This window comes from Balaenoptera musculus, chromosome 13, assembly GCF_009873245.2.
Source record: "Balaenoptera musculus isolate JJ_BM4_2016_0621 chromosome 13, mBalMus1.pri.v3, whole genome shotgun sequence".
Classification (NCBI taxonomy): domain Eukaryota; kingdom Metazoa; phylum Chordata; class Mammalia; order Artiodactyla; family Balaenopteridae; genus Balaenoptera; species Balaenoptera musculus.
Genome location: NC_045797.1, coordinates 25,866,879 through 25,883,490, shown reverse-complemented (window position 1 = coordinate 25,883,490; position 16,612 = coordinate 25,866,879). Strand labels below are relative to the sequence as shown.

Below are 16,612 nucleotides of genomic sequence, written 5' to 3'. Positions count from 1 at the left end.
CACCAGACAAACACTACTTTCTTTAACAGATCAAGAACTCCTACAGCTAAATAAGGTCAATAATACAAGAGATAAATGAAAAAAAGATAAAATTGGTTCTTTGAAAGGGAATGAAAATGGGTCAAACATATGTAAAGGTACAATAAAGTACCAGTTTTACCTTTCAGATGAGTCACCATCAAAGTCTGATAACTCCTCCTGTTGGTGAGGGTACAGGAAAATAGGCAGTATGGAAAGTAATTTACCAATACACTAAAATTACAAATGCCCAATCTGTTTGACTCAGTAATTTCAAAGAATGTCAAATTCTTCTAAGAATTTATTTTTAGGAATTTGGATATACTTGCATATGTACAAAGTGATACTGTATATACAAGAATACTCACTGCATCTTTTTTAAAATAAATTTATTTATTTATTTTTGGCTTTGTTGGGTCTTCATTGTTGTGCGCAGGCTTTCTCTAGTTGCGTCGAGCGGGGGCTACTCTTTGTTACGGTGTGCGGGCTTCTCATTGCGGTGGCTTCTCTTTGTTGCGGAGCACGGGCGCTAGGCGCGCGGGCTTCAGTAGTTGTGGCACGCGGGCTCAGTAGTTGTGGCTCACGGGCTTAGTTGCTCCTCAGCATGTGGGATCTTCCTGAACCAGGGCTCAAACCCGTGTCCCCTGCATTGGCAGGCGGATTCTTAACCACTGCGCTACCAGGGAAGTCCCTCACTGCATCATTTTTAATGGCAAAATATCAGAAACTTCAATGTCCATAATACATTATGTATCATAAATACATTATAGCACATCCATATAATGAAATACTAAGCAGCTATCAAAAGGAGTTAGGCAGCTTCAGATTTACTGATCAAAAAATAACCTCCAAGATATTTTAAGTGGGGAAACAAGCAAATTTCAGTATAGCATGTGTAATATGCTACAGTTAGTATACACACACAATCACATATACATTAGTGTATACACACACATATGCAAGCATAAAGGTGTATATGTCACTACCCACACTAAGAATAAGGGTAAGAGTAAGACCAATGTTGTGAAAATGAGTTCAGTTGTATTCCTGGTTTAAAACAAACAAACAAACAAACAAAAGGTTGGCAATGGTATGTGCAGCCCAGTAGATGAACTGATGCAAGTTGTCTATCACTTATGGTTTCTGCTTATGGAGACTCTTCATCCCCCCTTGTATTACTGTCATGGTCTCCTAACTGGTCTCAGCCCTCTGAGGTCATCCTACCTAATACCACCAGTTATACTTCCAAAACAGAAATCTGATCAGACCAGTTCCCACTGATGGCTCCATGCTAGACAGAAGACAGAACCCCAATTCCAGAACACAGTCCATAAGGCCCCCGAGGAGCCATCTCTGCACACTGCCCAGCCTTGCATCCTGCGACAGCTACCACAGCTCCTTTTACACAACCATGCAATACTCCTGTGTCTTGAAACACCTTTTCTCATTGACCACAGTGCCTTCATTTCTTTCCTTCTTTGGAAAAACTCATGTCGTAAGGCCTAGTTTAAATGCCACCTTTTCTGTGAAACCCTACTGGACTTCTCCTTTTCCCTCTGGACTCCCAGAGCACCTTTCATACAACAAAAATATCAGAGCATGTATCACATTTTTATTGTAACCATGTCACAGCAGAATGAACACAGATTTTACAGAGACCTGGGCAGCTGTGATGAGTTATCTTCCCAGCCTCTCTAATCCTCACACCTTCTTGTGTAAAATACATAAAGGGCCAAGTGCAGTATTTGGTGTATAATATGAACTCAGTATGTAGCTGCTGTCTAGGCTCTGCCAAACAAATTGTATGATTGTGACCAAGTTACACAGCCCTTATGAGCTTTAGAGCAGTGAAAGTAATGTTTCTATATTTTAGATCTGTTGAGGATTAGATGATATGTAAGGTACCTAGCACAGTCCTCAACCTATCCATGCTTAAATGTTTTCATCCTTTTCAACTAAATGATTAAAAATTACTTGCCCCAAATATGCACTATTTTGAACCATAAGACAGAGAGGATTATAGAAGGATGTATGTGAAGTGGGAGAGGGAAAGAGACCAAGGTTTAGGCAGGGAGAGAGAACGTAAGAATATAGGTGTTAGAAGTAGTGGTCTGAAAGCTCTTTACAGGTGCTAGAATACTACAGCCTATATGGAAAATAGAACATAGGAATATGCCAGAACTTCTGGGCTCTTTTCCAGTTTCTACTGTCTGGAGAAAAGTCAAAGTAATGGATTGACTGTAGGGTGTCACACTGGAACTAGAATATAATGTAGTTTTTGGTGAGTACCTTCTGTCCCAAATCAGAAAAACTCAAAATTTACAGTTAAAGGCAGAGAAAGGAGATTTTCAGAAGAAAATCTTGGCAACTCTATCCCAGCAGCTAGGGGAAAAGATATGAAGCTCCAAAACCAAGCAAACCTGAAAATTATAATAGATGGTCAAGTTCCTCTGGGAAGGCCACTAACACACAAAGGGTAGACACAGCTCCAAGTGCCAAGCAAAACCAAAGTCATTCTCTCCCCTTTGCAGTTTACAAGGCATCCCAAGTAGTTGTTTAGAAGTCTTGTTTCTCTTGATTACATCCCTTTCCCTGATTATATATATATATATATATATAACACATATATATATACACATTTATATGCATTTCCCTTTCCTTGATTACATGTCTGTATGGGGGAGAAGATATTCTATGGGAAGAAACTGGACTTACAGCCTAATATGCTTAGTTATAAAACTAGCAGACATTCCCAAATTTAATTCTCCTAATTTGTATATATACTTACATATATATGAGGATATATATCATTATATATATATCCTCATTTTATATATATATCTTTAGTGTGGCAATGGGCTTGTAGTTAGTTACAGTGCCAGACAGGTGACAATACTTTGCAAGGTTGGGGTAAGGTTCTATAGAATATAGTATATGCTCTCAATCAGTGACAAATATATGCTTCTGTTTTCCCATAGTAAAATGAGGTTTATTAACATTCTTAGTGCTGTCTAGTGTTATTAATCAAATCCAGTAGATGAGTTTACCCTATTTATATTTATTACTGTAACATATGCATGGTCTTCTGTCATTTTATGTTTTCCATGTTTATGCTTCCTTGTTTTCTTTCCTATCTTTTTAAATAGATTTTGTATTTTCTTTTACTTCCCCCTGCCCCACCAATCTATAGTATGCTTTTAGTAATGCTAATGGTACTGTGGGAAAGAAAGAAGTCAGCACCCTTATACAATTTCTCACACCTCTTCCTTCACTTTACCTCCTGCTTTTTGTTGGTATCCTTGTGAACATATTTCACCCCCCCATTATAAAAGAGATATTTAATATACAACAAAGTTCAACTATAGTATAAATAAATACATTACCTTTTGTTTCAGAAAAATAATACATTTAGTGTTCACTGCCAGCCCCTTCACAGTACAGCTTCCCTGATCTGTTACTTATTTGATTCATCTCCAGAAAATTTAAGTTCTAATATATTTGGAAATGTTTTCATGAAGCCTTTACACATGAATGGCAACTTTACTGGGCATAGAATTCTTAAGCCAAACATTTTATCTCAATATCCCGAGAACTGCAATTCACATATCCAACAAAGAACTCACATTACTGATCAATAAGAAAAAGAAACACAACAGAGAAATGGGCAAATGGCTTGAACTCTACAAAAGAGGACATATATTAGTCATCAGGGAAAGGCAAATTAAAGCCACAATGAGATGTGATGATATACCTACCACAATGGCAGAAAACCTTTTGATATCATTTGCTCGTTTAGATGTGGGGTACTGCTGGTGGGAGTTTAAATGGCTACAACCACTTTGGAAAATGGGCAGTACCTACTAAAGCTGAACACATACAATTTCAGTCTTAGGTATACACCCAATAGAAGTATATAAGTGTGTACATACATGTACCAAGGGATGTATATAAGAATGTCTTATAGCAGCATGATTCATAATAACCCCAAACTGGAAACAATCCAAAAGACCATCAACAGTCTAATGGATAAATGGTGGTATATTCATATTATAAAATGGAATACTATACAGCAATGAGAATGCATGAACTACAAATATTGCTACACAACACAGATGAACCTCACAAATACAACATTGAACAAAAGAAGCCAGAACATAAAATACATACATGTGAAGTTCAAGAACAGCCAAAACTGATCAACGTGGTTAGAAATTAGAATAGTACTTACCTTAGGACAGGAGTCAGTAGACTTTTTATGTTAAGGGCCAGATGACAAACATTTAAGGCTTTGCAGGGAATGCAGTGTCTGTGGCAACTATTCATCTTTGCTAGTGTAGAGCAAAAGCAGCCATAGACAGTTCGTAAACAAATGAGGGTGATTGTGTTTCACTAAAACTTCATGGACGTGGAAATCTGAACATCATATAATTTTCATGAGTCATGAAATACTATTCTTCTTTTGATTTTTAAAAACAATTTAAAAACATAAAAACTTGTTTTTAGTTCACAGATGTTAGCCAGACTTGGTCTGCAGGCCATAGTTTGCTTTAGGGAGTCAGGTGTAAGTGACTGGGTGGGGGCCTATGGAGGTTTCTGATGTGATGGTAAAGTTCTGTTTCTGGATCTAGATGTGGTTACACAAGTACATGCTTTTTGTAAAACTGTACAGGCATACCTCATTTTATTGCGCTTTGCAGATACTGTGTTTTTTACAAATTGAAGGTTTCTCACAAACCTGCGATAAGCAAGTCTATCAGTGCAATTTTTCCAACAGCATTTGCTTCCCTTCATGTCTCTGTGTCACGTTTTGGTAATTCTCACAATATTTCAAACTTTTTCATTATTATTATATTTGTTATGGTAATCTGCAATCTTTGATGTTACTATTGCAAAAAGATTACAACTCACTGAAGGCTCAGATGATAGTTAGCATTTTTTAGCAATAAAGTATTTAAATTAAGGTTTTGTTTTGTTTTTTTTAAGATATAGTGCTATTATACCCCTAACAGACTACAGTATAGTGCAAACATAACTTTTACATGCACTGGGAAACCAAAAATTCCATGGGACTGGCTTTAATGTGATATTCACTTTATTGCAGTGGTCTGGAACCGAACCCACAATATCTCCAAGGTATGCTTACAATTTATATACCTTCCTATATGTGTTTCAATTAAGAGAATGTTTTTAAAAAATTAAACATTAAAAATGTTTTTTAAATGTTTTTATTTTTTAAAAAATATTTATTTATTTATTTAGGCTGCGCCAGGTCTTAGCTGCAGCAGCATGTGGGATCTAGCTTCCCAACGAGGGACTGAACCCGGGCCCCTGCAGTGGGAGCTCGGAGTCTTACCCACTGGACCACCAGGGAAGTCCCTAAGAGAATGTTTTTAAAAAGTATATCTTAAATGGTAAAAAAAAAAAAAAAAAAAAAAATTAAAAAACCAAGTATGTATGACCAACTTTATTTTTGGTTAATTTATCTGTAGGGAATTCTTCATCCTTGGAATTCATCTTGAAGTTCATCCAGATCATTATTTGTCAATTTTTATTCATTTCCTTTCATTTAAAAAACATTTTCTATTTTATCTTTGACTCTTGCCTGTGTTCAGTTTGTTTCATGATCTTTGCTGGAAACACCAGCAAATGTTCCCAATATTCCCAACAGAATGAATCTGTGGAGGATCCCTCCTGCCTCTCTTCTGTATCCCTTATCTCCACCCTGATTATGTTCATTTCTATTTTCTTCTTCTACTTTGGCGAGGTCTTTCAAGCCTGTCCTTCTTCCTCACTGATTTGCTTTTTCTGTAACTCTGATTCTGCTTTTTGCAGCTTCTAGGGCACTGTAAGTGCTTTATGAGACGGCACACTTCTTCTGCAGTTTAATCCACACCTCTTGTGACTTCTTTGTCACTTTAATCTAGGACCTCATCTTTCATTTCTGGTTTCACAATGAACATTTTAGTCAACTTTCTTGAAGGTATAAATCAGTTGTTCAAACTCTTCTTGTATTTCCTAATCTAAGTCTTCACTTGAATATTATATTTAATCCCTCTACTTTTCCCCACAGAATCTGAATGGGTTGCACGTTGAATTTTTTGTTTGTTTGCTTGTTAATTGGTCTTTCAATGGAGTTTATCTCCCGGCTTTCTCCCCCTTGGCACTATTGACACTTTGGACTAGATAATTCTTTATTGGGGCGGGGTGGGGGGGTGGGCGTCCTGTGCATTGTAGAATGTTTAACAGCATCCCTGGCCTCTGTCCACTAGATGCCAGTAGAACCACACTGGTGTGATAACCAAAAACGTCCTCAGACATTGCCAAATGTCTCCTGGGGTGAAGAGGGGTAAAACGGCACTCAGTTGAAAGCCACTGGTCTAGACTCATTTGCCCAAAAGCAGAATGGGTAGAATCTCCCTATTCTTCTGTATTTACCTGGATACTACTCAAATTCTTCCCTTAGAAATTAAGCTTAGAGAATTAGATGTTGTAGAGGTTTCAATTATTAGTTCAAAAGTTCAGCGGCCTACGAGGATCTGGGGCTGGCTGTGGACAGCTGCAGCTGGGAAATGTCGTCTCTATGCCCTCTGTTTTTTGGGGCCAATGCCTCTCAATCTGTATGTATGTTTGTGTGTGGAGGCTTGGGCTGTGCTTTGTCCTGATGCTAAGATTTTGGTTTATTTCCTCATATGGGAGTGGGCTGGTCACTCTGACAAGACATCAAATAAAGCCCCATGGTTTGCAGAATTTTTGTTTGGTGGTTCAGCAAATATTTTTCTCTACAAAATGGCCTTTGTTTGGTGCTGTTGGCCCTTGGCTACAAATCTGGCTCCTAAGATGGCTTCTCATCTTCTCCAGCCAACCATCCTCACCCCAGACCTTAACCCCATTAGAAATTGGAGAAGAGCAGGAAAAGGAGATTTTCCAAAGTGCATGCTTTCTAGATGGGTGGTCTCCAGCCCATCTCTCCCAGTTGTGGAGTCCTTCTGAGCCTCCACTATTGTTTTTCCTAACCCTGGGAGTTGTATATACCTCATGTCATTTTTTTTCAATCCAAATTGATCTTTAGCTAGCAGACAGCACTTGGAATTCACATAGTTTAAGATTGGGGCCATTTTCAAATTTCAGTTGATGAAATTTCCTCTTATATTTTTGTTTGTCTTGGTTCTTTTCACCAGGTTTCAGAAAAGGAGTATTCTGCTATCTTACTGTTAAGTCATCATTTTTCCTTTTAGTCCCCAGTGTACTATTTCTTCCTTTTCCATAGAGGTTAAGTGACAGGGCAAGGAAATGGCTCAACTCTTCCTGAAGTAAAATCTCTTTTATGTCTCTCTTTGAGCAGTGAGGGAAGTGACGTTTTTTTCCTAAAATACATAGTAGAAAGCTCTGGGGTAGAGCTCAGTAGAGCAAGATCCAATTTTTGAGGAAATGCTGGTTATGTGGCTCTAGGTGCTTTTCTTTTTTTTCCCTGTGCACTTAATTTTATACTCAAAATAGAAAAATATGATCTGTTCCACTTTTGCACTAGGCTGGGGAGAGAATGAAACGTATCCTTTGTGCTATCAGCAAGAGATATTAAACACAAGAAACTACTCATTACTACCTAGCAGAAAGAGGGGTCCTTAATTTCTAAATGAACCTTCCACCTTCTCTACCACCTCTCTACACAGAGACTAGGGCACCCACACTTTCCCAGTGGGGAACCTCACAGCCAGGTATAGACTATAGGCTGAGGCATTTTTCTTTATGACATTGATAACAAGAGATGGTTGATAACTGGTGTACAATTAATGCGTAGGTGTCAAAATCACACAAATGTTTTACTGTACCCATCTTCTTTTTCCTATATAATGTTCCAGTTTCCTGATGTAATTTTAGCGGACGTAAAGCCAAACACCTTAAGTTTATATAACTAATTCCACTTGCATGAAAGTCAATAATTGACTGCTAGAACTTTGCCTCCTGGCAATCCACACTGTGGGCAGGTAGATGGTTGGGCCCCACCCTGAATCAGGTGTGCCAGGTGAACTTTTTAAAAACTAAAATCTCAGGTCGTCTGCCTGTGAGTTCATGGGCAGCATGCTGGGTCTGCTGGTAGCAGAAAGACTTTCATAACAATGGGCACACTCGGGCTTCCCTGGTGGCGCAATGGTTAAGAATCCGCCTGCCAACGCAGGGGACACAGGTTCGAGCCGTGGTCCAGGAAGATCCCACATGCCGCTGAGCAACTAAGCCCGTGCGCCACAACTACTGAGCCTGTGCTCTAGAGCCCGTGAGCCACAACTACTGAGCCCGCGCACCACAACTACTGAGCCCGCGCACCACAACTACTGAAGCCCGCACGCCTAGAGCCTGTGCTCTGCAACAAGAGAAACCACCACAATGAGAATCCTGCCCACCGCAATGAAGAGTGGCCCCCACTCGCCGCAACTAGAGAAAGCCCGCAAGCAGCAACGAAGTCCCAACGCAGCCAAAAATAAATAAATAAATTTATTTTTTAAAAAAACCCAAAAAACAACGGGCACACTCATTGATGACAAAGATTAAAGGTAAGGAGATCATGCCCAAACCTATCTGACATCTTTGTAGAATTTAATATGGAGGTAGAATAAGGCTGACCAGTTGACCAAAAAATATGTAGAGCACCACCATATGATCAGCACCAGTTTAGATGCTTTAGAAATACAACATTCAGTCCCTGTTCTTAAGGAACCTGGGATTTAACTGAAAAGACTAGTATGCATATAATAACAAATCACGTAAGGCATTAAATATTGACCCTTCTTCAGTAGCGATGCTGTTGGCTCTCCCAAACTCTCTCTTTGTTCTAACCTATCCTCTCCTCAGTTTCTTCCCACATCTCTTCCATACTTCCCTCATGGCCTCCTGTTTGAGATCCTCTACCCTAAAAGACAGTATCCTCCATTCTTGATCTACATAGTCAGCCTGGTGAAATGTCTATAACTGAGACTTCAACTGCCATCAGTTTGCTGAAGAACCTCCGATTCACAGATCCAACTGGATGCACACCTGCTGGTCCCCCAGACATCTCAAAGTCATATACCCAAACTTGCTTCCCTGCCAGTATTTCAAATCTTGGTGAATGGCACCACCATCCACCCAATCATCCAACCCAGAACCTCAGGAGTCATCTGTGACTGCTTCTTCTTTACTCCTACATTCAACAGGTCACTGAACCAGTTAATTCTTTCTCTCATTCTTTCTTTTATCCACTCCTCCTCTCCTTCCTCCTACTCAATGTCATTCTTACTTCAGGCACACATAATTTCTTGCCTGTGCTTGCAAACTCTCTGCCTTTGGTATCATCCTCTCATTCCCTGAAACTCTCCTCTCCAGCCACTCCCAATCTTTCATCTAACACACCGGTCATACCAGAACTACTTGTATTTCTTCTCCATGTTTTCTCATCTATACATCTTCATGTGGTTTTTCATGTATTTTTCATCTCTATAATCTTCATGTCCCTTTGCCTAGAACACTCTACTTTCTCCCTATTAATCTATTAAACTTCTGCTTATCCTTTAAAACTCCCATTAGACATCGCTTCATCCAGGAAGTTCTTTCTGATACCCTCCTACCCAGAGTCTTATTCCCCACTTTATACTGGTATACAAATACTCTATTGCCAAAAAAATATTTAAAAGACATGAAGTTCCTATTCAGCTCAAACTGCATACAAAGGAGGAAAATACATTCTCATAAAAACTATAGGAAACAGACTTTACTGTAAACAGAGGTCAGCCTCTGTGTCCCCCCGTTCAGAACTGTGGCTCATACTGAAGTCACCCAGTGGGTGCTGCTATCAGCCACGTCTGCTGGGCGACATCCCTCCCTCACCCAAACTTTTACCATGCTTCAGGCAAAGGAGATGTTCTTCTTGTATTCATCTTTGGCTACTTCTTTAGGGCAGGATGATCAACTGGATAAAAATACAGCATTCCTATGAAAACAACCTCTAAAATCTATGTCTCAGTTTCTTACTTTTGCTGTGGTTAAATGTCTCCAGCGACCTGTGGACTGCTCCTCTGAGACATCAGGACAAGACTTGAAAGTTAACACAGACCTGTTTCCTTATCTATAAAATGATGAGCAGATGATCTCAAAGGATGCTCTTCCCGCTAAAACATCATCTGGACTCATTCCCTGTCCTAAGCTGGCTCTCCCTGTGAATGTCCCCATTTCTGAGAACAGATAAAGTACATAAAGGGCCTAGCCTACAGGTATTGCAGTTCATCATGCTGCCTCTGACAGGACTGTTATAGGAAGGTTAAGTGGTGGTTAGGGGAATCTCCAATGTGTGCCCCTACATATTAGAAATGCGTCAATACTCTCTTCTCCCAATAATTCAATGCAGAACTTCAACTTGTGCTATGTTTTCTCAAGCCTGTACATATCACGCTACCTTTTGGAGTATAGCATTTCATTTCATGTCTTTTAAATTTATTTCTTTGAAGCCTCAAGGAGTACCTTTAATTCTAGTATTTCGAGATTCAGAGAACAAGTAGATATGAATCCCATCCACACCTTCAGAAAACCTGTAATCTTCATACAAGTGTAAGATAATGCTCTTGGTGTCTGGCAGTTTTTGGTTACCTGGTGATGCCCACCATTGGCCAAAATTGCTTATTTGCCAAAAATCACCATGGAGCTTGAATATTAGGTTTCTTTTGCTATAAGACCTTTCCATGTTTTTATAAAGTTGTTTCCATACTTAGATCGCCTGTTATGAGCGCTTAATGGCATCTCCAAATTTCATTGTCGCTTCTATGGAAAATTCTTCATTATAGTGACCTACAATCTGCACCTTTCTATCTACCACTGTTGAGGGGCTGAGCTTCTGGAATATGAGATGGTTCCCAGCTAACATTAATCCCAGAGTGAACAAGCTTCATTCCTAACCCTTGTCCCGCCTGAGCCTGAGTTCACAAAGACAAGTTCATCAAACCAGCTGATGAAAGTACCTGTCCAGATGTGGGAGCTTTCCTTAACACAACCTCAACACTTCCAGAAACTGTTTCCAAGTGAATGCTTTCTTCTTTGGCCCTCTTCATTCCTAATACCACTGTTTTAGTTGGACTCATTTCTCAGCTAAACAATTTTAATCACAGTATGACATGGTGGTCCAGGCTGCCTAGGTTCAAATCTCACTTCTACCATCTGCTAGCTCTATGACTTGGGTAAATCACTGAATCTAATTTTGCTTTCTTCATCATTCAAATGGAACTACTGACAGTACCCGTCTCATATAGATGTTATAGAGGATTAAATGAGGTAGTGACTACAAAGCACTTGGTACAGTGCCTGGAATAGGGCAAGTGTTTCATATTCTACTACTATTACTATTGTTGTGGCTGTTATTGTTATTCTCAATAGCTTCCTCAGTGGTCTCCTGCCACAAGATTATCACTCTTCACTCTTCTGTGCTACTTCTAGGAGGAGGTACTTTAAAAAATATTTCTTGATTATAAAATACATATTTCATTAGAGAAAATTCAGAAAACATAATGAGGGAAAAGTCACCCACAGTCTGACCAGTGATACAACCACTGTTGATATATTTCCTTCTAGTCTCTTCTCTATTTTTTTTAAGCTAGAGCTGATCATTTAAATACTCTTTGTGTCCGCTGTTTTCACTTCAGCGTTTTCCCATAATTTAACATTTAATAACACAAGGTGGGTTTGGTTCTAATTCTTTGTTTAGCATTAGATAGCACAGAAATGTTTTATCTGTATTACATATAAATAAAATACAAATTGGAGCAACCAATGATTGGTGGTGGTTGCTCCCCTTATCTCCTGCCCACTGTTCCTGACATCCACCTGCCTGCCAAGGCAACAGGCTGCCAGCATTGCCACACTGGGTTTCTCTGATGCTGACAGTCTACTGCCTGTGCTTTTGCTCACTACCTGAGCCTTGTCCCCTCTGCTAGGGGGCTCCTCTGGCCTAAGGAATGCAGGAGAACACTGAGGGTTTGGGTCCACTGTGTGCTAGTGGCCTTACCTCCTGCGAGCTTGCTCATGTCTGCTCCTAGACGGTGCTCATAAATTCCTCAGTCTGGAGTGGCTACCTACCCACCTCTCCCCATCTGTGTTCATTACAGTTTTCAAAACCCAGCTCTGAATAGTTTCCTAAGTAAAGCATTACCCTCCATGATGACAACCAAGCCTGGTATTTCAGAGCACTCTGATAGTTCAACCACTTCCATATGACAGCACAGACACTTGGCAGATACCTGCTGATTGGGCAACTGGGTATTTCATTGTTTGTGTTGTCTCTTCAAGCAAACCACAAAGTTCTTCAAAGATGAACCGTTTCTCTTAATTTTTATCTTATTGGTCACTAGGACTGGGCTAGGTAAACAATAAATGACTGATGAATAAAGTAACAGCCAACACTTTTCTTCCTTCATAATACCTGTGTTTTTACATCTTTTTCTTGCTTTTCTGTACTTGGTAGGCTTGGTAACAGCTAAGCGCTCCTACACTTCTTCCTACATGCCAGTCACAGTCCTAAGGGCTTTATACATATTAACTAATTTAATCCTCAGATGAACCCTGGTGAAAGGGTACTATTAGCACTTTCATTTTAGGCATGAGGAAGTGATGGGATTAAAATTCAAATTAAAAAAAAAAAAAAAACTAGCTTGACCAAACATAATATCTATATAATTGAATTCCACAACTAAAATATTTATAATGGATCAACTATGTCCTCAGCCCTATAAAAGAATATTTCCTACCTCGGAGGGGGAGAAACAGCAAATGAGGCCCTAAACACAGGAAGATAGGCCAGACACATACAAACACAAAGAGAGAAAGTGGGGCCCCAATTCCTATGATCAGAACAAGTCTCTCCCAAATGGTGGGAAATAAGGGGCCCTCAAAGTCACATCATTATTAAACCCGGTCATGAAGAGGGTCAGTCCTCGGTGGAAACCACTATCTCAGAGCACGTCTGTGAGCCTTCGGCAGGATGCTGCACATCTGTTCCCCCCAGATAGAAGCACTGGGGCCAACTTTTCCTTGTTCCCCAAGTGATTCTTTGTCACTGGCCCCACTGTCTTGTACCCCAGGAGTCTGGGGTAGCTGGAGTGGACAGGACAGCCCAGCTTCTCCTTACTAACTGGGACACAACATCCCAACAAATCACACAATTGACCAGATATTAGTGTCTTTAAACAAGCAGAGAAGACAGGCTTTTTTTCATAAGACCTATTTGTGTATCATAAAATCACAAGAATTCAACATGCTTATCATCAGCATCAATGTGTCTTTTGCCAACATCTGAAGCACACACATCTTTTATGCAATGCTTGGTGAGTAGCAGAGGACCACAGCTTAGAGTGGACCTGGAGTTTCCTGAGGCATCCACGACCTCCCTGGAGACAGCCGACATCCCCTGGAGCAGTCCTCAGAGGCCCGGGGCCCAACTTCTATTTCAGAAGACAAGGCTCAGAAACAGACCCAATTCCTCAGTGCTCTTACCCACACCATGGCTTCAACCATCACCTGAATGCTAACTACATCCAAACCCATAACTCAGAGTCCGATCTCCAATCTCTCAGCCCCTTCAAACTCAAGTCGGTCCGAACAGAACGCACCACTTCTCCACACGCGTGTTCTCAGTGCCCCCCACCACCAAGGCGGAGACCTGAGCGGTCTGCATCCCCATAGCCCCCCTCCTCAGAGGCCACTCACTCTGCAGCCTCTGCCCACCTCCTCTTTCAGTACAGGCCCTTGTTATTTCTTGCCTGGCTCACAACAGTACCTTTCTTACAGGCTCCCCGGCCAACCTTTCCTCCCCACCACAAGCCGGAATAGTCTTTCAGAAGCACAAGGTGACGACTGGTCATCACTTGCTTTAAAACCCTCAAGAGCTCACGACGTATTACCAGAGATCAAGTCAAACTCCCGATTGTGGCTCGCTGGGCCCTGCAAGATCTGGTCCCTGCCTGCCTCTCCAGCCACCTTTTGCTCATCCCCACCCTGACTCCTCCCCTTTCGCTCCCCCAGACCAAAAGCCCTCTAAATAAGCACTACCTTGTCACAGCCACCGAGCTGTTGCCCAAACTATTCCCTCTTCCCAGCATGTCTTCTTTCTACCCGACAGCTCTACAGGCCTCAGCACAAGCACCACCTCCCACAGGAAGGCTTCCATGATGCCTTCACCTCAATCTGTACGACAAAGCACCTCCACTGACACACAATACACCACACGGCATCACCATCAGTTTCCTTCAATGTCTTCTCCACTAGCCTGGAGCTCACTTCTGTGTCCCGGTGTGGTGTCTGGCACACAGTGAATGTTTTCCAGATAAAAGACAGTGCCTAGAAATCCAAGCCCGCCAGGTCACATCCCCTTGCCCTTCCCCGACACCCAGGAGGACTTACCTACGCAATCACAGGTGGGGAACTCGGCCTGGGCTCTCTTGGCAGGTGTGTCCAGCAGACTCTTGGTGGGTGTGTCCAGGTACTTAAGAGGTGACTCCAGGAAGCCACTGAGGGTGGGTGTGAGTGGGTTCTCGGCCTTGGTGGGTGTGGCCTCCTGGCCTCCCTCCTCTGAATGGAAGCAGGTGGTTGAGAGCACAGTCACAGCCCCTGAAGATTCGATCTTGATTTGCTTGGGAGAGCGGGTAGCAAAAGGGCTCTCGGGGGCTGGGAGACAGGTTGGCTGGTTCTCGGGGTCCTGAAAGGGCACAGATTGGGGGCCAGGAAGCCCAAAGTTGTCCCCAAATTCAGCCTCAAACTGCCGGATGAGCTCTTCCAGCTTGTCATCGGCAGGGGGAAGAGGGCCAGCGGAGCCTGGCTGCAGGGTTGCCATGGGGCTGGGAGACCTCATTTCCTGAGTAGGGGCCAGCAGGCTGTCCCCGGAGGGACTAGGTGCAAATAGCGCAAGAGAAGGTTCTGGGGGCAGGGGGACAGCAGAGCCCTGTGAGGCAGGAACGGGGGCAGGTGGATGTGCCTGCACGTCCTCAGAGACTGGGGACCTCAGCCCTTCCAGGATGATTTGCCGCAGAGGTGGGAAGAGGGGCTGTGCCTCCCGTGGCCTGGACTTCTTGATGTGAATGGACTTCCGGACACTGGGCTTGATCCCAGGGCCAGCTTTGTCAGTTCCCACGAGACCTCCAGCTGGTGCCAGGGGCTTCCTTTTCTTCTCCTTGGGTGGTCTGTCGGATGGCCGTGAGGCAGGTGAGCTGGGTGGTGCCCACCAGCCGGGAGCAGGAGGCTCCGAGGGAGGGGGGAGGGAGGCGTCGTGGGCCTGTTCCAGGAAGAGACTGCGCTTATGGTGGAGGTGCTGCTGCAGGGCCGTCTGGGCCTTCTGGTGGGAATCGGGCTCTGAGGACGGTGTGGGGGCCTCCCTTTGGAGAATGGGGGATGGGGATGGGGATGGGGAGGAAGAGGGTACCTCAACCTTGACCTTGGGCTTGCTGGGCAGGGCCTCGGGCCGCTTGAATACTGACTGGATGTAATCACTGGCACTGCCCAACAACTGCTCCAGTTCAGCCATGGGATCAGGGCTTGGGCGGGGCATGGGCCAAGAGCTCCGGGGAGTTGCTGGTGGGGTGTCAGTGCCCCAGGCTTCAGGAAACTCTGTTCTAGGAGTTGCTGTAGGGAAGGCAGGGCTATCAGGAGCAAAGGATGGGTGCTCTTCAGGAGGGACCACAGGCCATGAGGGAGCCCGGAGGTAGGACTGGGGAGATCTGAAAGGGGCAGGAGGGGACAAGGCCTCAGGAAGGGGGCAAGAAGCCTGGGAGGTGGCGTGAGAAGGTTGGGGGAGGGCAGAGGAGAGTTGTGTGAGGGCCTCAATGGCGATGGCGGTCTGCAGGCTGATGTTTTTTTCCTTGGCGATACTCAGGGCACTCTGGGACAGGGGCAGGCCCTCCGGAGGAGGAGGTATATGAGGGACCTCAGAGCTGAGGAGTGGCCTGGTGATTGGCGCCAGAAGACCAGCCTCACCAGAAGGCAGAGTCCCTGGGAGCCTGGGCCGCTCCTCCCCTCCCTCCACAACCACAGACTTGATCTTCCCCTCCAGCCACTCGAGGTAGTCAGGGCATTCTGGGCCATCGCAGTTGCAGTTGGGTGGTTTCATGCCATGCCGAGCGAGGGCCAGGGCCGTCTGCAGCGTGTCAAGGTCTTCGCTGCCGGCAGAGCAGCTCTCGGGTCCTGACCGGGGTCCCCTGCTGTTGTTCCCAGCTTCGCGACTCATCTCACGGTTGAAGGTTTCATAGAGCCGGGTGCTAAGGGCTCCATAAGAGGACACAGCTTCGGCCACAGCCGAAAAGGCCACCAGATCGTGGGCATCTTCCAGGCGAGCAGTATGAGCTGGTCCTGGGGTCACGTCCCAGTCGGGCTTCGGCTCTGCTCGCCAAGGACCCCCAGTGCCCAGCAAACTGGGTCCAGCAGGTTCTCTAGCACCATTGACCGGCGCCCCTGAGGCGCTTAGCTGCCGTGAGTCCCCATCGTACACTGGCCCTGAGTCCATCTGACCTGGAACAGGTCCATCAACTGGGCTGAGCTCTGAGCCTGTCTGAAGAGAGAGAGAGGAGGAGGAACAAAAGGGGAAAAGATGAGC

At 43.6% G+C, this 16,612-nt stretch overlaps 1 protein-coding gene across 11 annotated transcripts in view; it reads right to left on the bottom strand.

The window, feature by feature from the left end:
- Positions 1-16,612, bottom strand: part of TET3 (tet methylcytosine dioxygenase 3) — a 116,703-nt gene that overhangs the window by 44,954 nt on the left and 55,137 nt on the right. For all 11 annotated transcript variants that reach the window (XM_036872846.1, XM_036872843.1, XM_036872845.1 and 8 more), the window contains one exon: positions 14,431-16,567. In XM_036872846.1, coding sequence (XP_036728741.1) covers positions 14,431-16,567 — 2,137 coding nt within the window. The remainder of the gene's footprint in view (positions 1-14,430; positions 16,568-16,612) is intronic.